Source organism: Enhydra lutris, unplaced genomic scaffold (assembly GCF_002288905.1).
Source record: "Enhydra lutris kenyoni isolate GAN:26980312 unplaced genomic scaffold, ASM228890v2 scaffoldscaffold35, whole genome shotgun sequence".
Lineage (NCBI taxonomy): Eukaryota > Metazoa > Chordata > Mammalia > Carnivora > Mustelidae > Enhydra > Enhydra lutris.
The window spans coordinates 3,248,013-3,271,438 of NW_019154119.1; the positions used below are offsets into that span (position 1 = coordinate 3,248,013).

The 23,426-nt window shown below is 40.8% G+C and overlaps 1 protein-coding gene across 7 annotated transcripts in view; it reads left to right on the top strand.

Annotated features, from left to right (window-relative positions):
- LOC111154095 (dystrobrevin beta) overlaps positions 1 to 23,426 on the top strand; it is a 243,675-nt gene that overhangs the window by 183,398 nt on the left and 36,851 nt on the right. For all 7 annotated transcript variants that reach the window (XM_022513473.1, XM_022513468.1, XM_022513471.1 and 4 more), the window contains 2 exons: positions 16,684 to 16,769; positions 17,885 to 17,998. In XM_022513473.1, coding sequence (XP_022369181.1) covers positions 16,684 to 16,769; positions 17,885 to 17,998 — 200 coding nt within the window. The remainder of the gene's footprint in view (positions 1 to 16,683; positions 16,770 to 17,884; positions 17,999 to 23,426) is intronic.

The window sequence follows — 23,426 nt, forward strand, 5'->3', positions numbered from 1 at the left end:
CAGGCAAGGAATTCTTAGAGAATTCACGAGCCATTAAAAACTGGTAAGTTGGATCTTATTGAAAATAAATTATCTCCTCATTAAAAGATACTATTTAGGAGGAGGAGTCAAAATGGCGGAGAAGTAGCAGCTGAGACTACTTCAGGTAGCGGGAGATCAGCTAGATAGCTTATCTAAAGATTGCAAACACCTACAAATCCAACGGGAGATCGAAGAGAAGAAGAACAGCAACTCTAGAAACAGAAAATCAACCACTTTCTGAAAGGTAGGACTGGCGGAGAAGTGAATCCAAAGCGACGGGAAGATAGACCGCGGGGGGAGGGGCCGGCTCCCGGCGAGCAACGGAGCACAAAATCGGGACTTTTAAAAGTCTGTTCCGCTGAGGGACATCACTCCAGAGGCTTAACCGGGGTGAAGCCCACGCAGGGTCAGCGTGGCCTCAGGTCCCGCAGGGTCACAGAAGGATCGGGGGTGTCTGAGTGTCGCAGAGCTTACAGGTATTAGAACAGGGAAGCCGGCTACAGAGACAGAGCCGAGGAGTGACTCTCAGCTCGGGGTTACCTTGAACCGGTCGCAGGCTCGGTCAGCTCGGAGCGCGGCCGGAGGCCAGGGTGACGGGAGTAAATCGGCGCTGTTCTCTGAGGGCGCACTGAGGAGAGGGGCCCCGGGCTCTCGGCTCCTCCGGGCCGGAGACTGGGAGGCCGCCATCTTCATTCCCGCCCTCCAGAACTCTACGGAAAGCGCTCAGGGAACAAAAGCTCCCGAAAGCAAGAAAGCAAACCCGAGCACATTACTCAGCCCAGCCCCTGGTAAGGGCGGTGCAACTCCACCCGGGGCACAGACACTTGAGAATCACTACAACAGGCCCCTCCCCCAGAAGATCAACAAGAAGCCCAGCCAGGACCAAGTTCACCTACGAAGGAGTGCAGTTTCAATACCAAGGAGAGCAGCGGAATTCCAAAGGAGGAGAAAGCAAAGCACGGAACTCATGGCTTTCTCCCCATGATTCTTTAGCCTTGCAGTTAATTTAATTTTTTTTTCTTTTTCAATTTATTTTTCTTCTTCTGCTAATTTTTTTTAACTTTTACCCTTTTCTTTTTTAACGTTTTTTAACTAGTTTATCTAATATATATATATTTTTTTCCTTTTTATATTTTTTCTTTATTGGTTTTCTTTTTTTAATTGTTTCTTTTTTTCTTTTTTTTTTTTTTTCTTCTTTCTGAACCTCTTTTTATCCCCTTTCTCCCCCCTCACGATTTGGGATCTCTTCTGATTTGGCTAAAGCATATTTTCCTGGGGTTGTTGCCACCCTTTTAGTATTTTACTTGCTCTTTCATCTACTCTTATCTGGACAAAATGACAAGGCGGAAAAATTCACCACAAAAAAAAGAACAAGAGGCAATACCAAAGGCTAGGGACCTAATCAATACAGACATTGGTAATATGTCAGATCTAGAGTTCAGAATGACGATTCTCAAGGTTCTAGCCGGGCTTGAAAAAGGCATGGAAGATATTAGAGAAACCCTCTCGGGAGATATAAAAGCCCTTTCTGGAGAAATAAAAGAACTAAAATCTAACCAAGTTGAAATCAAAAAAGCTATTAATGAGGTGCAATCAAAAATGGAGGCTCTCACTGCTAGGATAAATGAGGCAGAAGAAAGAATTAGCGATATAGAAGACCAAATGACAGAGAATAAAGAAGCTGAGCAAAAGAGGGACAAACAGCTACTGGACCATGAGGGGAGAATTCGAGAGATAAGTGACACCATAAGACGAAACAACATTAGAATAATTGGGATTCCAGAAGAAGAGGAAACAGAGAGGGGAGCAGAAGGTATATTGGAGAGAATTATTGGAGAGAATTTCCCCAATATGGCAAAGGGAACAAGCATCAAAATCCAGGAGGTTCAGAGAACCCCCCTCAAAATCAATAAGAATAGGTCCACACCCCATCACCTAATAGTAAAATTTACAAGTCTTAGTGACAAAGAGAAGATCCTGAAAGCAGCCCGGGAAAAGAAGTCTGTAACATACAATGGTAAAAATATTAGATTGGCAGCAGACTTATCCACAGAGACCTGGCAGGCCAGAAAGAGCTGGCATGATATATTCAGAGCACTAAACGAGAAAAACATGCAGCCAAGAATACTATATCCAGCTAGGCTATCATTGAAAATAGAAGGAGAGATTAAAAGCTTCCAGGACAAACAAAAACTGAAAGAATTTGCAAATACCAAACCAGCTCTACAGGAAATATTGAAAGGGGTCCTCTAAGCAAAGAGAGACCCTAAAAGTAGTAGATCAGAAAGAAACAGAGACAATATACAATAACAGTCACCTTACAGGCAATACAATGGCACTAAATTCATATCTCTCAATACTTACCCTGAATGTTAATGGGCTAAATGCCCCAATCAAAAGACACAGGGTATCAGAATGGATAAAAAAACAAAACCCATCTATATGTTGCCTACAAGAAACTCATCTTAAACCTGAAGACACCTCCAGATTTAAAGTGAGGGGGTGGAAAAGAATTTACCATGCTAATGGACATCAGAAAAAAGCAGGAGTGGCAATCCTTATATCAGATCAACTAGATTTTAAGCCAAAGACTATAATAAGAGATGAGGAAGGACACTATATCATACTCAAAGGAACTGTCCAACAAGAAGATCTAACAATTTTAAATATCTATGCCCCTAACATGGGAGCAGCCAACTATATAAACCAATTAATAACAAAATCAAAGAAACACATCGACAATAATACAATAATAGTAGGGGACTTTAACACTCCCCTCACTGAAATGGACAGATCATCCAAGCAAAAGATCAACAAGGAAATCAAGCCCTTAAATGACACACTGGACGAGATGGACATCACAGATATATTCAGAACATTTCATCCCAAAGCAACAGAATACACATTCTTCTCTAGTGCACATGGAACATTCTCCAGAATAGATCATATTCTCGGTCCTAAATCAGGTCTCAACTGTTATCAAAAGATTGGAATCATTCCCTGCATATTTTCAGACCACAATGCTCTGAAGCTAGAACTCAATGACAAGAGGAAATTTGGAAAGAACCCAAATACATGGAGACTAAACAGCATCCTTCTAAAGAATGAATGGGTCAACCAGGAAATTAAAGAAGAATTGAAAAAATTCATGGAAACAAATGATAATGAAAACACAACGGTTCAAAATCTGTGGGACACAACAAAGGCAGTCCTGAGAGGAAAATATATAGCGGTACAAGCCTTTCTCAAGAAACAAGAAAGGTCTCAGGTACACAACCTAACCCTACACCTAAAAGAGCTAGAGAAAGAACAAGAAAGAAACCCTAAACCCAGCAGGAGAAGAGAAATCATAAAGATCAGAGCAGAAATCAATGAAATAGAAACCAAAAAAACAATAGAACAAATCAACGAAACTAGGAGCTGGTTCTTTGAAAGAATTAATAAGATCAATAAACCCCTGGCCAGACTTATCAAAAAGAAAAGAGAAAGGACCCAAATAAATAAAATCATGAATGAAAGAGGAGAGATCACAACGAACACCAAAGAAATACAGACAATTATAAGAACATACTATGAGCAACTCTACGCCAACAAATTGGACAATCTGGAAGAAATGGATGCATTCCTAGAGACATATAAACTACCACAACTGAACCAGGAAGAAATAGAAAGCCTGAACAGACCCATAACCAGTAAGGGGATTGAAACAGTCATCAAAAACCTCCAAACAAACAAAAGCCCAGGGCCAGATGGCTTCCCGGGGGAATTCTACCAAACATTTAAAGAAGAACTAATTCCTATTCTCCTGAAACTGTTCCAAAAAATAGAAATGGAAGGAAAACTTCCAAACTCATTTTATGAGGCCAGCATCACCTTGATCCCAAAACCAGACAAGGATCCCATCAAAAAAGAGAACTACAGACCAATATCCTTGATGAACACAGATGCAAAAATTCTCACCAAAATACTAGCCAATAGGATTCAACAGTACATTAAAAGGATTATTCACCACGACCAAGTGGGATTTATTCCAGGGCTGCAAGGTTGGTTCAACATCCACAAATCAATCAATGTGATACAACACATTAATAAAAGAAAGAACAAGAGCCATATGATACTCTCCATAGATGCTGAAAAAGCATTTGACAAAGTACAGCATCCCTTCCTGATCAAAACTCTTCAAAGTGTAGGGATAGAGGGCACATACCTCAATATTATCAAAGCCATCTATGAAAAACCCACTGCAAATATCATTCTCAATGGAGAAAAACTGAAAGCTTTTCCGCTAAGGTCAGGAACACGGCAGGGATGTCCGTTATCACCACTGCTATTCAACATAGTACTAGAAATCCTAGCCTCAGCAATCAGACAACAAAAGGAAATTAAAGGCATCCAAATCGGCAAAGAAGAAGTCAAACTATCACTCTTCGCAGATGATATGATACTATATGTGGAAAACCCAAAAGACTCCACTCCAAAACTGCTAGAACTTGTACAGGAATTCAGTAAAGTGTCAGGATATAAAATCAATGCACAGAAATCAGTTGCATTTCTCTACACCAACAACAAGACAGAAGAAAGAGAAATTAAGGAGTCAATCCCATTTACAATTGCACCCAAAACTATACGATACCTAGGAATAAATCTAACCAAAGAGACTAAGAATCTATACACAGAAAACTATAAAGTACTCATGAAAGAAATTGAGGAAGACACAAAGAAATGGAAAAATGTTCCATGCTCCTGGATTGGAAGAATAAATATTGTGAAAATGTCTATGCTACCTAAAGCAATCTACACATTTAATGTAATTCCTATCAAAGTACCATCCATTTTTTTCAAAGAAATGGAACAAATAATCCTAAAATTTATATGGAACCAGAAAAGACCTCGAATAGCCAAAGCAATATTGAAAAAGAAAGCCAAAGTCGGTGGCATCACAATTCCGGACTTCAAGCTCTATTACAAAGCTGTCATCATCAAGACAGCATGGTACTGGCACAAAAACAGACACATAGATCAATGGAACAGAATAGAGAGCCCAGAAATAGACCCTCAACTCTATGGTCAACTAATCTTCGACAAAGCAGGAAAGAATATCCAATGGAAAAAAGACAGCCTCTTCAACAAATGGTGTTGGGAAAATTGGACAGCCACATGCAGAAAAATGAAATTGGATCATTTCCTTACACCACACACGAAAATAGACTCAAAATGGATGAAGGATCTCAATGTGAGAAAGGAATCCATCAAAATCCTTGAGGAGAACACAGGCAGCAACCTCTTCGACCTCAGCCGCAGCAACATCTTCCTAGGAACATCGCCAAAGGCAAGGGAAGCAAGGGCAAAAATGAACTATTGGGATTTCATCAAGATCAAAATCTTTTGCACAGCAAAGGAAACAGTTAACAAAACCAAAAGACAACTGACAGAATGGGAGAAGATATTTGCAAATGACATATCGGATAAAGGGCTAGTGTCCAAAATCTATAAAGAGCTTAGCAAACTCAACACCCAAAGTACAAATAATCCAATCAAGAAATGGGCAGAGGACATGAACAGACATTTCTGCAAAGAAGACATCCAGATGGCCAACAGACACATGAAAAAGTGCTCCACATCACTCGGCATCAGGGAAATACAAAACCACAATGAGATACCACCTCACACCAGTCAGAATGGCTAAAATTAACAAGTCAGGAAATGACAGATGCTGGCGAGGATGCGGAGAAAGGGGAACCCTCCTACACTGTTGGTGGGAATGCAAGCTGGTGCAACCACTCTGGAAAACAGCATGGAGGTTCCTCAAAATGTTGAAAATAGAACTACCCTATGACTCAGCAATTGCACTGCTGGGTATTTACCCTAAAGATACAAACGTAGTGATCCGAAGGGGCACGTGCACCCGAATGTTTATAGCAGCAATGTCTACAATAGCCAAACTATGGAAAGAACCTCGATGTCCATCAACAGACGAATGGATAAAGAAGATGTGGTATATATACACAATGGAATACTATGCAGCCATCAAAAGAAATGAAATCTTGCCATTTGCGACGACGTGGATGGAACTAGAGGGTATCATGCTTAGCGAAATAAGTCAATCGGAGAAAGACAACTATCATATGATCTCCCTGATATGAGGGAGAGGAGATGCAACATGGTGGGTTAAGGGGGTAAGAGAAGAGTAAATAAAACAAGATGGGATTGGGAGGGAGACAAACCATAAGTGACTCTTAATCTCACAAAACAAACTGAGGGTTAATGGGGGGAGGGGGGTTGGGGGGGTGGGATTATGGACATTGGGATGGGTATGTGCTATGGTGAGTGCTGTGAAGTGTGTAAACCTGGCGATTCACAGACCTGTACCCCTGGGGATAAAAATATATTATATGTTTATAAAAAAAAAAAAAAGATACTATTTAAAAAATAGATAAAGCACAGCCGGAAAGAAAATATTTGCAACACAAGTCTGACAAAGGACAAACTATGTAAAGAATTCCTGCACCTCAGACTCCTGCCCAGTTTTTAAATGGTCTAAAGGCTTGGGCAGAACTTCACAGAAGATGATAATACAAATGGGCAATAAGCACATAAAAAGGTGCTTGATGTCATTAATCATCAGGAAAATGTCAATTAAAACCATAGTGACCCACTAGAATGACTAAAATGAAAAAGATTGACACCACCAATTGTTGGAGACGATGTGGAGCAAATGGAATTTTCATACATCACACACCAAAAATGTGTACAACATGAATCCATGTGTGTGAAATTCTAGAATAGGTAAAATTGATTTATAGTGATGGAACTCACATCAGGGACTATTTTCTGAGAATGGGGATAGTGAAGAGAGGTGAGGATACTTTCTGAATTGATGGAAACATTCTACATTTTTATAGAGGTGTGTGTTACGTGAGTTGTATGTATTTGTATGATTGGATGGCGTACTTAAGATATGAACATTACATCTCAATTAAAAGAAAAGGAAACCAAGAATGGGGATATGCAGGAGTTTGATTGCATTGAGAAATGGCTACCCAGGGATTTGCCATGGGTTTACTGAAATTTTGAAACAACTTACAATAAAATGTTTTCTTTTTTTCTTCCATTTCAGCCCTTTGCTTTCCTTGAAGAGCTGTGTGCATATTAACATCCATTTCCCCTTCCCTCCACACGCACATTCATGGTATTCGTTTGGCAAATACTTATTTTGTTCCTGTGATGTGCCAGACTGGCTACTGTGATGAGCAAATGATTCCTGCCCTCATGGAACTAACAGTCTAGTGAGAGAGACAAACAGCCTAATACACTATTTAATACGCAGTTTAATACACTATTAAACATAACTGCAGGAGCGCCTGGGTGGCTCAGTCGGTTAAGCATCAGACTCTTGGTTTCAGCTCAGGTCGTGATCTCAGGGTCTTGGGATCGACCCCACATCAGGCTCCCCACTCAGCAGGAGAGTCTCTTTCTCTCTCTCCCCCTGCCCTCCTCCCACTCGTGCTCTCTCACTCTCTCTCAAATACATAAGTAAAATATTTAAAAAAAAAACATAATTACAAACAATTAGGTACAATGGAGGAAAAATAGAAGGGGCTATGAAAATGGATAGCAGGTCCCTGACTTACATTGTATGGCCTCTGTGAGAAAGTGTTACTTGTGTTGAAATCTGAAAATGAGTAGAAGAGAATTCAGTTTCCTGGGAACTAAAAAGGACTGAAACCCATAGCAGCCCCTGGGCCACTGTTGCTGCCGCCCCTGCCCTGTGCTTAGGTTTATTATAATTGTCTCGAGGTGCCGTGGGCAAAACCTTGTACGTATGCAAAGTGGAGAGTTGGAAGTGAGGCTTTCACGTTAAGCTAGGTCCCTGGAAACATGACCTGGTAAAAGTATGATATAGAGGGCCATCCATCTGTCAGCACAAAGACAAGACAAGAAAGCTTTAGGTTCTCCTTCTTTTGGAGGGGAAGAGGTCTCCCCTGGGAATTCACAACCTCAGTCCTATCTGTACTTTCATTGATGCATTTACATTACTTCATAGATTGAGAAACCCAAAGTAAAAATTTAATATAAAATTAATCCTATGGCATTGAGGTGAAGCAAAATAGAAATCCTCTCCTTAGGTTAACATTCTCAATTGAGGCCAAGCAGTATTCCCACAAAAAGAGTTCAACTAAACCTGAACTCCTGAGCATCTCTGTAAAATTAGACCCTCAGTGACTAGATACTAGAATCTTTGGCTATAGAACAACTATGTTTAAAATTTCTTAGACCTGAAAGAAGGAATTAAAAACATGATAAAAGAAAAGACTGTCTAAAAAGACTGGAGATAAACCAAAGAGAACATAAACATTTTAAAAACAAAAGTTGTTGAAATTTAAAACTCAGTGAATAGGTTAAATATTAGGTCAGATGTAGCTGCACAGAGAATTAGTCTGCTGGAAAATACATGTAAGAAAGTTCCCCAAATAGGGGTGGCTGGGTGTCTCAGCCGGTTAAGCATCAGGTTTCAGCTCAGGTCATGATCCCAGGGTCCTGCAATTGAGCCCCATGTTGGGCTCCCTGTTCAGTGGGGAGCCTGCTTCTCCCTCTCCCTCTATTGCTCCCCCTGCTTGTGGATGATCTCTCTTGCTTCTCTCTGTCAAATAAATAAAAATAAAATCTAAAAAAAAAAAAAGTTTCCCAAATACAACATAAAAAGGTGAAAGATTTGAAACAAGTTTTTCAGGCATGGAAGATAGAGAACCAACAGTCATCTCATTGGAATCCATCTGCCCCCCCAACCACCACCACCAAAGGAGAGTAAATTTATTTTCTACTAGGTGAGACAATATTTGAGGAATTAATGGCTGAAAAACTTCCAAAATTGATTCATGACATGAATCCTCAGATGGAAACATCACAGTGAGTCCCAAACTGAATAAATGAAAGTTCACACCTATGTGTATGCTAGTGAAACTGCAGAATACAAAGACAAGATACTCAAAAAGCAACCAGAGAGGATAGATACCTGCAAATAATTGATAATTAGATTTCTCAACACTGAGAACAATATAACAATTTTTCATAAACAAAAAAAACCTTTAATTTAAAAATAAATGATGCATCCAATTATATCCAGTCCTATTAATATTTATGTTGAAACTTTAAGAATTTTCTTTATGAAAAAAGTCAAATATCACTCATTTGTTTTCCTGGGGTGCCTAAATTCCTTTAAAAATGAAGTAATGGGGCATCTGGGTGGCTCAGTCATTAAGCATCTACCTTCGGCTCAGGTCATGATCCCAGGGTCCTGGGATTGAACCTCGCATCAGGCTCCCTGCTCTGCAGGAAGCCTGTTTCTCCCTCCCACTGCTTGTCTCTCTCCCTCTCTCCCTGTAAATAAATAAATAATCTTTTTTAAAAAAATACAAATAAAAACCAAGTAACTAAACCTGTCAAAGGAAAAGGAGAAAGACTTTTTCTGGCCAGGATTGAGGAAGGTCCCGGTGAGATTCATGCTAAAAGAATAATACTGATGGCTAACTTTTATTGACTTTTTACTCGGCACCAGTCATTATTCTAAGTGCATATATGAGCTCATTTATTCATCAAAACAATCTCATGAGAAAACTAATCTTCAAAAAGGTAAGGAAGCTGCTCCAGGTAACAGTTTGTAAGTGGTGCAGCTGGGACTGGGGTTCTGTTCTGTCGACTGTGGAGACTTAGCTACGGAAGGCTGTAGTTCAGGCAGAGCATTAAATCTGGAAGAAAAGAGGAAGACAAAAGGAGGAAGGATCTGAGGCTGAAACAGCAGGGTATGTGAGCATGAAGCAGGTCAGGAACACCCAGTGTGTGCTGGGGGGCTGTTTCCACTTCTGTAAAGGCCCTGAGCTCCGAGGTTTCAGCGTCTACAAGACGGCTTGTGTGGCCAGAGCTCAGAGAGCAATCCTTGGAGTGAAATTGAGCTGGACAGGCAGGCCCGATGTGTCGGGACCATCTTCCGCAAACACAGTATATTACTTTGAGAAATGTGTACTAATTTATCTTTACTTCTTCATAGAGAAATAGAGTAATGCAAGCTTCCAGTGGAGAGCCTTGCTTTGTTTCTCCCCCGCAAAGTCATTTATTCCTTTGGGTTTGTTTCAACTTCACAATCTTTTCCTTAAGAGTCCACATCTGACTCCCAACATTACAACTCTAAAGGTTAGTGGGAAAGAACAGAATGGAGCAGAGTGGCGGGGTGGGGGGGGTGGGAGTCAGGGAAAAAGAAAAGTTCCATTTAATCAGTTACACCTTACCTGTGTCCTCAGTCACAACTGTTCAAGTCATTGTAGAAATGAGAATTTACAGAATTAAGTTTGTTGAGATAGACAGCATCGTGGTTGAATATTTAAAATGAAGGCTATTTAATGCCATTATATATTCTTACTGGCTATACATTGTGCTTTTAAAATATTGTAAATAAAAGCTCCAAAGCCACTTGACCCTGAAAAGGAGGTCACAGTTCTCCGTTCCTGCAAACAAGATAAGTCTGTTTACACCTGATAGTTTCCGATACCAGTTCTCTAATTCGTGTGAAAATGATCATTGTTAGAATGATCTTAAGATGAAATACTGATACGGTCTCTTTCATCTTCAGTTTGTTTTCCAAAGTGTAGTTATCTTGTAAAATATTGGGCCTCTCAGGAAGGATTCTTCTCGACTAGATTTCTGTTAAACAAGAGACTGCTAATCCGCTAATCTCTTGCTGATACAAGTGCTTTGCATAAAGTGGGTGTAGTGCTCGAAAGAATTTATTTATAGCCCGCCACATAGGCTTTGTATTGACTTTTTTTTCTCAAAAACCTTCTTTCACCAAAAAAAAAAAAGGACCATTAAATTACTTTAGCAGCCAGCATTGCACCCCACGGAGCTCCTCAGTAGCGGAGGTGGCTGGCCCGTCCCCTCAGGTGACAGTGTGGCCACTGAAACCTCTTCAGCCTGACCCTTGAACAAAGAAATTCGAGGTTGCTTAAATGAGCCAGGAAAGCTCATTTGTTTTCCTGGAGTACCTAAATTCCTTTTAAAAACAGAACAAAATTACAGTGTGTGGTAAATCATAGTAATAAGAGCAGATTCTTAAAATTTTGTCACCAACATCAGCAACGTTGGGTGTAATCTGAGGAGGGTTTTTGTTTTTTGTTTTTAAGGTGTTTTTTTCTTTTTCTTTATGAAGAATGTGAAATTCACTATGAAAAACTTGGAAGAAATGGGAAAGGAAGGAGAAACAGGGTGTTGTCATCCTACCTCACATGTTTCCGAGAAGCTTTTTTTTCAGGTGGCTCAGCCCAGCCTTTCTAGCCTCACCGTTTCACCTGCTCCAGGCATGCGCCATTCCAGAAATATCCTTACGGCTTCTTACGAGTAAAGACCAGCAGTATCCATGTGGTGTTTTGCACACATTTAATGACTCAAAGCCCCTGTAAAGTAGTAATTGTGAAACGTGGATCCATACTATAATCATGTCTGAAGTATTTAAAAACTAGTGATCCTCGGCTTTGCTTCCAACCTACTAAATCAGAATCTCTGTATTTAGAGTCCACTGATTTTTATTTAAGGAGGAAAAGCAAAACTTCAGTCTTCTGATTTAGAGCTAGTTGGGCTAGCTTACCCACTACCCTAATAAACATTGGGTTTTTGAGGGATTAGTAATCTATAGCCCTCCAGTTGGTATAGGTGAGATGGGAGAAAGCCTAGTGGGTATCAGGCACATCCCTGGAACTCAGCCTGCCAAGTTTATACAGATGGGAAGCCTCGAGTCCATTTTTTAGATTTCAGAAATATGTGCCACAAGATTCCAGTTTGCTACCTGCATTGGCTTTCCTTCGTTTTGTAACATTTGCCCAGTTTTGCCCAAAGGGTTCCTGTTTCTTACCCTGTATTTTTCAGATGTAGCTCCATCTCATTAAAGATGATGGAGCTCTGTGATTTTACCTAAACCTGAGAGAATGCTTCTGTAACAGTTGATCCTCTTCACATCTCTTTCTTTAAATATTCCCATTTTACAGGTAAGAAAAGAAAAGTATAGGGAAATAAAATAACTCAAGGTTTGCATGGTGAGTAGACAGCAAAAGCTAAGATTCCTCACTAGCCTATCTACTTCCATTCTTCTCTCACTACAGTAAATTCTCTGTATAGGAGCCAAAGCAGAGTTTGTTCACTTTTTATAAACTTTTTATTATAGAACAGTTTTAGATTTACAGAGAAATTGCGGAGCTACTACAGAGTTTCCAAATAACCCATGCTCAGTTTCTCTTGTTGTTAACATCTTATATCAGCATGGCACGCATATTGCAATTAATGCAGCAATGTTGACGCCTTATTATTAAGCAAAGCCCATACTTTGTTCTGATTTTGTTAGTTTTTATCTAATGTCCCTTTTCCGTTGCAGGACTCCATCCAGGATAGCACATTACATCTAGTTGTCCTACCCGTTAGACTCCTCTAGACTGTGGCAGTTTCTCTAACTCCCCTTGTTTTTGATGACCTTGACAGCTTTGAGGAGTACCAGTCAAATACATTGTAGAATGTCCTCTAAATGGGATTAGTCTGTTGTTTTTCTCATGATTAGACTTGAGTTATAGCTTTTGAGGAGGAAGAGGTAAACGCCATTTTTCTTCCATTGTATCATTTATCACTGTTGATGTTGACCTTGATCACCTGGCCAAGGGAGTATTTGTCAGGTTTTGCCCACATAAAGTTACTCTTCCCCCACTTTCCACACTGTCCTCTTTGGAAAGAAGTTGCTACAGACAGCCTGTATGAAAGGACTGAGAGTTAAGCTCCATCTCTTTGAAGGCAGAGTTTGTACCTACAGTATTTGGACTTGATTCCGTATTTCCTTGTTCAAAATCCTACAGTGGCTTTATACCACTTTGAGAATGAAATAGAAACTCCTCTCCAGTGCTAAATGTCCCTTGGTGATTGGGGCCCAGGGTCCTCTCCTAGAGTCCGTTACCATTTTCAGCAAAGCCCACTCTGTTCATCATGGAGCAGCTGCAGCCTTGGCCTCTGCCCAGCACACCTGTCTTTTCTGCCCAGCACACCCGTCTTTCAGCCCAGTACCTGGTTTGCTTCCCCACTCGACTGAGTCTCTGAGAGCCTTTTCGTTATCACCTCATTCAAAAAGAGTATTCTGTCTCCGTTTACTCTGTTTCATTAGCCTGTATTTCATCATTGGACTTATCACTACTAATGATCCGTACTTACACCTTTGGTTCCTTATCTTTCTCTCCCAGCACCAAGTAAGTTACGTGAGGGTGGGGCCGTATCTTACTCACTCATGCATCCTACTTCCTAGAACAATATCTAGCACATCATAGGTGCTCAGGAAATACTTGCTGAATGAACTAAAGGAATGAACTAGTTGATTTTTGAAAGAAATCATCCTTAGGTCTCTTGTAGTTGAAGTGTTCTGTGTCTTTATGAACTAGTAATTCCCTTTCTGACTTTTTCTCTTCAGTATCCTAGAGGCATTTTAGAAAGAGAGCCCTGGCCTTTTTTTTTTTTTTTTTTTTTAAACAAGCACTTCGGAGTTTAAGATAGCAAATAAATAAAATCCTGAGTTTCTCTTTTGTTTAATGTACTCCGTGTTTAAAATTTGATTGGGTGAAATAAGCCATCGTCAACCCCTATCTCTGGGGGATCTCCCTGTTGTCAGACCAGTGGAACTGGTGCCTCGGGATAGAAATCTTCCAGTCACACTTCTTAGTACTTGAGTAACAATACTTCTTGGTGCCAAAGAATCTTGCCTGGTTAGGAATTGCTGCTGATAGTAACTCTTGATTGAAGCCTCAGCCTTGCAGTAACTCAAAAGTGAAAAATATCTTTAGAAATTTCCAATGAAGGGGCACCTGGGTGGCTCAGTCAGTTAAGCGGCTGCTTTCAGCTCAGGTCATGATCCCAGGGTCCTGGGATGGAGCCCCACATCGGGCTCCTTGCTTGGTGGGGAGCCTACCTCTCCCTCTCCCTCTACCTGCTGCTCCCCTGCTTGTGCTCGCTCTCTTTCTCTCTCTCTCAAATAAATAAGTAAAATCTTTTTTTTTTTTTTAAGATTTTATTTATTTGACAGAGAGAAATCACAAGTAGGCAGAGAGGCAGGCAGAGAGAGAGGAGGAAGCAGGCTCCCCGCGGAGCAGAGAGCCCAATGCGGGGCTCGATCCCAGGACCCTGAGATCATGACCCTAGCCGAAGGCAGAGGCTTTAACCCACTGAGCCACCCAGGCGCCCCGAATAAGTAAAATCTTTTTAAAAAAAGATATTTCCAGTGAAATACTGTGAGGTTTTTGTTTGTTTGCCATCACAAAGCCAATTCATGCTGGAGCCCATTTCCTCGTCTGTAATTTTCCCTGATCCCACACTAATAAGGAGCCATTTGTTTTCACTCCAGTTTTCAGGAATTGGAAATCTTTTATTCACAGCAGATTCAGTCCCAGGCAAGCCATTTTTCTGAGGCTCAGCTCTGACTCTCATAAGACTCTGGAAAGAATATAGAAGATTTGCTCAATTGGCTGTTGGTCAACTCTAAAGGAAGAAACATCACCTTTCTTTTTTCTTTTAAGAAAAAAAATTAGGTTAAAAAAAAGGCTTCCCACCCACATTTGCTATGCTATTTTATCCCTGTTTATTTAGGAAATGTCACATGAAAAGAATTACTTATTGCACCTTTAAGCTCTAGACAGGAAACAAGGTTTCTGCTTCATGGTAGGTCATGTTTTGGGTAGAACCACATATGTGCAGAGTGTGAACCATAGCCATTGCAGAGCCTTCGTTTTGAGCTTCCATTCTGGCTAATGGAAAAAAAAATGGAACTATTGTCTATGCATCCTTTCTCCTAGTTTGTGTTGATTGGCTTCCATATTCTTAAAGGAGGTAACGAAGGTCTGGAATGTCCGTGGATATGCAAATCAAAACCACAGATGATTTTGCCAGAGAAGATATGCAAATGCCCAGTAAGCACATGAAAGCATGCTCCACAGATTAGTCATAGGGAAAATGCAAGTTGAATTCATAATGAGATACCCCTTCACACCCACCAGGATGACTATGATCAAAAAGATGTACAATCATAGTGTTGACAAGAATATGGAAAAAATGGAACCTTCATACGTCACTGGTGAGCATGGAAAATGGTGCAGCCACTTAGGAAAATAATTTGGCAGTTCCTCAAAAGGCAGTTACTATATGACCCAGCAATTCTACTCCTAGACATATACCCAAGAGAAATGAGAACCTATCTGTATACAAAAACATGTCCACAGATACTCACAACAACATTATTCAAAATAGCCAAGAAATGGGAAGAACCCAAATGCCCATCACCTTTGAATGCATAAACAAAATGTGGTAGGTCCATGTAACAATATCGTTCAGCCACAAAAAACCCAAAGTATTGATATAAGCTATAACACAGATGAACCCTGAAAACGTTTTGCTGAAAGAAGCCAGACACAAAAGACCACATATTGTATGAATCTGTTTATATGAAATATCCAGAAGAGGCAAATCCACAGACATATAAAATGGGTTAGCAGTTGTCAGGGTGTGGATGTAGTGGGAATGGGGAATGACTGCTAAAGGGTACGGATTTCTTTTGGAGGTGATGAAAATGTTCTGTGGTTAGATAGTGGCAATTATTTCACAATCTTGTAAATATACTAAAAACCACTGAATTGGACACTTTAATGGATTTTATGGTATGTAAATTATATCTCAATTAAAAAAACAACAGGGGCGTCCTGGGATCCAGCCCCACATTGGGCTCTCTACTCAGCAGGGAGCCTGCTTCCTCCTCTCTCTCTCTGCGTGCTTCTCTGTGATCTCCGTCTGTCAAATAAATAAAATCTTAAAAAAAAACACACACCACAAATTATTTCACATGCACTAGAATCTGGTTAAAACAAAAGACAGTGACAGGTGTTGATGGTGTGGAGAAATCAGAAGTGTCCCTCATTGTTGGTGGGATTCTAAAATGATACAGCTCCTTTGGAAAACAGTTGGATAGTTCCTCAAAATATTAAGTATAGAGTTAGCTTATAACTCAGGAATTCCACTCCTAGATATTTACCAAAAGAAAAGAAACCATATATCAACACAAAGACTTGTAAATAAAAATTTACAGCAACTTCATTTGCAACAGTCAAAAACTAGAAAGAGGAATACTCTTCAGCAATAAAAGGGAAGGAGCTCCTGATTCATGGAGCAACAGTGACAAACCTCAGAAACATCATGCTTCATGAAAATCAGAAACCAAAGACTACATGTTGTTGGAGTCCGTATATACGAAGCTTCTAGAAAAGGCAAAACTATAGACAGAAAGTTATCAGTGATTGCCTGTGGTTGGGGATGAGAGTGGCAATTGACGACAAACCAGCAGGAGGGAATTTTTTGTGGTGATGGAAAATGTTCTAAAACTGGACTGTGGTGATCGGTTGCACAACGGCTTAAATTTACTAAGACTCTGTGAATGGTATACTTAAAATGGGTGTATTTTAGGGTATGTAAATGATACCTCAAAAATCTGTTTTAAAAAGTCAGTAGTCTAGGACTTAGGATATAGTTGAACCACACACACACACACACACACAACAACAACAACAACAAAAAGAAAAACAAACCCTTTCTTTCTCTTCACCGCAGACCCGTCCTCCCACTGACTTGAGCTTTAACTCTGATGCCAACAAACAGCAAAGACAACTTATAGCAGAACTGGAAAACAAAAACAGGTAAGAACGCAGAGGTCGAGCCAGCTTCTAAAGTCCAAGATCATCACGTGAGTATCTGATTCTCATTTTCCTTGTGGATTAGCTGGCTTTTGACTCTAAAGGAAGATCCTGCCTCAGTGAATATAGGCCACACGCACTCATGGGAATGCCCCTACTCTAATGTGTAGTTCTCTGCACGCCGTACATTCTGATAGCCCACAGCCTTGCTCGCGGGCCCTCAGGTGGGTCCTTTACCCCAGTGCCTTCTCCCACCACCAGTTCCCCTCCCATGATTCCCTTTTCCACTCCAACCCCCTTTTGCTCTGTCTAGTCATCTTATCCGGGCCCACTGTGTTGTGTGTGACTGTCTGGTCTCTCACCACAAAGCCATTTAAAGACACAGAGGAAGGTGCCAGGGTGGCTCAGTTGGGTAAACGTCTGCCTTCCGCTCAGGTCATGACCCCAGGGACCTGGGATCGAGCCCTGCATCAGGCTCCTTGCTCTGCAGGGAGACTGCTTCACCCTCGGCCTCCTGTTCCTCCTGCCTGTGTTCTCTCTCTCTCTCAAATAGATAAATGCAATCAAATAAATAAATGGAGGAAGGAAGGCAGGCAGGCAGGCACGGAGACCAGACAGCATACCAGTATGCCCTGAGAGGCAGAAACCAGGAGAAGGAGATTGGATGTAACATAACAGGCATAGGAAATAGAAATGGTAGCTGTTGTCGCTCAGTGGCTCAAGAGAAAGAAGAGAAACAAAGACAGGGGTGGGGGTGGGGGGTATGGAGGTTGGGGAGTACAGGGTGGGGTAGGGGAGTACGAGGGGGGTACTTAGCATGGGACCAACATTAGGAGGTTGCGGGGAATTCTTTTATCTTTTCCCTAGAAACGAACAGACCATTCTAGTGATTGTTTTCTTTTTGTGGAGATTTTTCAAGTTCTTGAGAAGATTATTTATATGACTTTCTCCCACAAAGGATTGTTTCATTGAGGAAATACAAAATGCAGCAGTGTTCAGAAGGTGGCTGTTTCACATCTGGGTCATTTGGAAACAGAACAAGATTGGTAGAGGCCACTGTACTAGCATTAGAAGTCCTGACAGGAAAGAGAGCTATTTCTTTCATCTGTCCTCTCTAGGGAGATCCTGCAAGAGATCCAGCGTCTCCGTCTGGAGCATGAGCAGGCTTCCCAGCCCACCCCCGAGAAGGCGCAGCAGAACCCCACATTGCTGGCCGAGCTGCGGCTGCTGAGGTAAGAAGGGATACTGCACCACTGTCTGCAGAAGACTGAAGAGGGTCTTGGCAGGACTAGTGCTCTTCTGTCCTACAAGTATATTCTCCTGGTGCCTCATAGATCAGGACTGTGTTGAGTGAGAAGGGTGCTCGCTACCTCAGACACAAAACCACATGGGAATCCCTTGCATCACGGCTGTGGGATCTTCTCACTTCAACATAAATAGAAACTATTTCAGTGCTGGGAGACTAAAGGTCACAGGGTCTGACTAGGGGTAGAGAGCAGCTTCAGCCCCCACTCAGTTGCTATTCTGGAGGGAATGGAGAAATCTTCTAGAAGAGTATAACATGAAAATGAGCCAATCAAAGCTATCAGGGTCTTATTTCCTACCAGTCTTAGAAAGATGTGTGTGTACTCTTTGGTTAAGTGAAGACATTTTAGACACTAAGTGACCTGATCTTCACCAGACCTCTAAATTTCCAGAGTGGGTTCTTTCTGTGGAGATTGTAACATTTGACATTCCACAGTTGATGTTTAATGTTCTATCACCTGGGATTTTGCACAGCTATCCTTTTTTATAAGTTAACATATAATGTATTATTAGTTTCAGAGGCAGAGTTCAGTGACTCATCATTCTTATATAATACCGAGTGCTCATTACATCACGTGTCCTCCTTAATGTCCACCACCCAGTTACCCCATCCTCCCATCCCACTCCCCTCCAGCAACCCTCAGTTTGTTTCCTATAACTAAGAATCTCTTATGGTTTGTCTCCCTCTCTGGTTTCATCTTGTTGTATTTTTCCCTCTCTTCCCCTATGATCCTCTGTTTTGTTTCTTAAAGTCCACCTATAAGTGAGATCATTTGATAAATAATTGTCTTTCTTTGATTGACTTATTCTGCTTATAGCTGTCCTTTTTTAATTCTTCATTTGGCTTAAGTCATTTAGCTTCCCAACCATGATTTCTTTTCCTAGAGAATAGAGAATATTGTCTTTCTGTCTAGATTTATATCATCAATAAATAAGTCGTAAAGAATTAAAACTGCAGGTGAAAATCATTAGAGGCACAGAGATTCCCATTCTTCTGAAAATTCATTTTAGTTTCTATGTTTAATTGGGCTTGAGGATTTGGTTGCTGTGCAGTCCTCTGTTGCATGCCTGGGATGTTAGCAGGTTGGTGCTACACTAGGAAGTCTGCGAGAGGGTGTGCTGCTGACTCAAGCCCAGCGTAACTCTAAACTCTCAGCATAAGATGGAACCTTCCATTTCCCCACCACGGCTCAGGCACAAGTAAGTATTTTGTGTCTAGCAAAGCAAAAATGGTTATACTCCAGTCTTAACTGTTGCTGGAAGTGGGATTACTAAAAGTTCTTTACTAACCCAGAGGGGTCTAAAAATATCAGAGATTTAGTAGGCAAAGGGCTAAATCTAGGGGGGTCTTGGCATGTAGGCAGGAAGAAGCAAGAATTTAACGTAATCCAAGAAGGGTCTAACTCTTGAGAAATCAGGAAGTATTTAATCTCAAAAGCAGCTTCCATTATCACGGAAGAAAGAGGAACTATTTCGGAAGCGTGCAGGACCAGTTGGTTATGCCTACTGACAAAACATGCTGGCTCTTCTCTTCACCCTATAGAGAAAATACCACCAGGTGGATTAAATGTGAAGACAAAACTTTAAAACTTTAGAAGAAAATGTAGGGAATGTCCTTTTTTTTTTTTTTTTAAGATTTTACTTATTTCTTAGAGCATGACTGGAATGCGGGGGCAGAAGTAGAGGGAAAGGAAAAGCAGACTCCCCACTGAGCAGGGAGCCCAATGTGGGGCTTGATCCCAAAACTCTGGGATCGTGACCTGAGCAGAAGGCAGGCGCTTAACTAACCATGAAAGTTGTTGGTAAATTCATCTGTATTTATATTAAGAACTTTTGTTTGTCAAGACATAGAAAGGGCAAGTTTCATTCCTAGGTATCTGACATCCTTCTGGTTTTGACCGATATATATGAATCCAGGAGCTGCCAATACCCAGCTGGTTTATACCTACCTATAATGAAAGAAGATGGAGAATTTTGTTCTTAGGATTAGTGCTTATGAATCCTGACCACCAGGGTTGTCTTTCCCCCTGGATTATTATTTTTAGTGGTATACTCATTACAATAGCATATATGACAAATGTGTAAGATATGTAGCATAACGATAAAATGAACGCACATGAACCCACATCCTACTCATATATTGTTAAACATGTATAAGTGCCCCCATTTCCTGGTTTCCACCTTCCCCACAGAGCTCACCTCTATCCAGAATTTGGTTTATCATTCCTTTGCTTTTTAAACATTATTTTAAAATATATGTGTATTCTCACATATTAAAGTGTTTAGTTTACGTTTTGTTTTTTGAGCTTTAGAGAAATGTTATTATATGCAGATAGTGGAACCTTTCCCCCTCAGTATTACAGTTCAGGACCCTTCCATGTTGTTGCTTGTAGCTGGAGTTCATTCATTTTCACCACATATTATAATTACTTGGTTACGCATAGCACCGGAAAAGAGTCCTGCATCCAGTCTTAAAAGTAAAGGGAAGAAAGACTTTCTAGAAAATTGAATGAGTCCGTTTCTTTTTATTGCATTTATAACTGCACTAGAAATTTAGGGAATATGAAGACTAGAAAACGATTCCATCTTAAAAATTTATAATATAGGGCGCCTGGGTGGCTCAGTGGGTTAAGCCGCTGCCTTCAGCTCAGGTCATGATCTCAGGGTCCTGGGATCGAGTCCCGCATCGGGTTCTCTGCTCAGCGGGGAGCCTGCTTCCCTCTCTCTCTCTGCCTGCCTCTCTGTCTGCTTGTGATCTCTGTCTGTCAAATAAATAAATAAAATCTTTAAAAAAAAATTTATAATATAGTTTTGGAGGGGCGCCTGGGTGGCTCAGTGGGTTAGGGCCTCTGCCTTCGGCTCGGGTCATGATCAGGTCCTGTGATCGAGCCTCGCATCGGGCTCTCTGCTCATCAGGGAGCCTGCTTCCTCCTCTCTCTCTGCCTGCCTCTCTGCCTACTTGTGATCTCTGTCTGTCAAATAAATAAATAAAATCTTTAAAAAAAATTTATATTATAGTTTTGGGGATAAATGTGAAATAATTTTCTAGTCAGTTAACTAATATTATATAGAGTTAGTAAGTAGTATGGAAACTATATCGTAAGAAATCTAGGTAGGTGGGGGCTCCTGAGTGGCTCAGTCAGTTAAGCATCTGCCTTCAGCTCAGGTCATGATCTCAGAGTTGTGGGATCGAGCCCTACGTTGGGCTCCCTGCTCAGCAGGGAGTCTGCTTCTCCCCCTACCTCTCGTCCTGCCCTGCTCATTATCTCCCTCTCTCTCTCAGATTAAAAAATAAAATCTTAAGAAAGAATTTAAGTAGGGAAATACACATACACACGCTGGAAGCAGTTAGACCCATGGACGTGGTGGAAGTTGAGCTAGACCATGAAAGGTAAGGATAACGAGGATGGAATCTGGGAGAAAACATTTCAGGTTAGAAGTGGAGTTGGGGCTCATCATGATCCCCCGAATAACTATGATACATTTCAGACAAGGGAAGGAGTCTTGGAGCTAAGAATTTGTTTCAAGCATCCCTTGCATTAATCTTTAAAGTGCCAGTGATAGAGATAACATTAGTTGAATAATTAAGACCAGATTCTAAAGAGCCTTATGTGATGGGTGATTGGAAGCCCTCAGGATTTCAAACTGCAATTGGGTTAACTTTGCTAGATGTTAACTGGGTACATACTGGAGGCGTGATAGTCTCTTAATCATTCAGTACACCACAAGACTCATCCCCCGACCTCAAGGATTTTGCATCATGGTAGGAATGATAGCAACGCAAGGTAAAAGAAATTAAGTGCCACAGAGAAGCTCCAGTTGCTGTGGTGATTAATTAAGCAGGATCTGATACCTGCTGAAGTCATCAGGAGCAACTTCCTGGGAAAAGCGACGTGTGGGTTGGACACTAAGGAGTGAATAACATCCGGGAGAAGGGAGGAATGGCTGTGAGTCGTAAAGTGATAGGATCGGTTTGGGTAAAAGGGAACCATTAACTAGACATCCAGACATGGAAGGGAGTAGAAGGTGAGGCACTAGGGATAGGGATGTAGGTAGGGTGTGGAGCAGCGCTCTCTGACACAGATGTAATGTGAGCCACATAGGTAATTAAAACTTTGCTAACAACCACGATGAGAAACTGAAAGGAAATAGGTGCCATTAATTTTAACACTATCTTTTACTTAACCTGATTTACCCAAAATATTAGCATTTCAACATATAATCAACATTAAAAAATATTAATGAGATATTTTACTTTTTTTTTTTCTTCACACTAAGGTTTTGAGATCCAGTGCATCTAATTTAGAAGAGCCCCATCTCAAGTGTTCAGTAGTCACGTGTGGCTAGTGGCTACTAGAGTAGACAGCTGAGGCATGGATCGTGCAAGGCAAGAGTTAGGGATGCTAGAAATTCTACTACTGAGGTTATTTCATAGGATGATGAAATGAACACTTTTTCTTTGAGCAGCCCTATAGAGTCATAAAACACTTTCATATCTTTTTTGATCCTCAAAATATTGCCATTGTTTGTAATTAGTCCCATTTAAGTGAAGAGAAAATTGAGGCTCTTATAGGGCATGTGGCTTGTTGAAGGTTGCAGTATTTAGTAAATGGTGGCCCTCAAGTCTCCTGATTTCTATTCCATTTCGCCATAATGATGGTATCAGGATTAATCAAGATAGGAGACCATTGCACGTGTGAGGTAAGGTGTGCCTGGATAAAGTGAGAGACGTGGGAAGAGAAAAACACATAAATTTCTAGGAACGAATCATCTGTATTGGGTGATGAAGAATAGGGTAAAAGCAGAAAAGTATTAAAGAGGACCAAAGTTTTTAGCCATGACAACTAGAAGAAATCAGGAAAGAGAACCATTTATGGACCACAGTCTTTGGTTTGGGACATATTGAGCTAGAATTGACATGAAATCTGTCCTCAGGAACAAGTGAATTCTCTTAGACACAATTACCCTGATGTCAGTCACACTCTTGAGGCTGGCGTCTGGTGCCGAGCAGTTTTCATACACTTTCTCACTATCAGTTTAAATTTGGACTATTTCTAAATGTGGTATTTGACTTCCTGAGGAATTTTTAAAATCGCCTTAATAATATTAATAATACTTTTTCTCTGCATTGCTATATCAATATTGTGTGTTTTCCGAAGCATTTTTACATACTATTCTCATACCAGTAAAGGAAAGAGAGCAAAACAAATATTATCACCACTTTCTAACATGACGTAGCAGAGGTTAAATGACTTGCTCAGCGTCTCAGACCCTGGTCAGTAGCAGAATCAGGTCAAAACCCATTTCACCTAGGCTTGGACCCTTCTTTGCAAGTCCCGTTATCTTCAGAGTTCC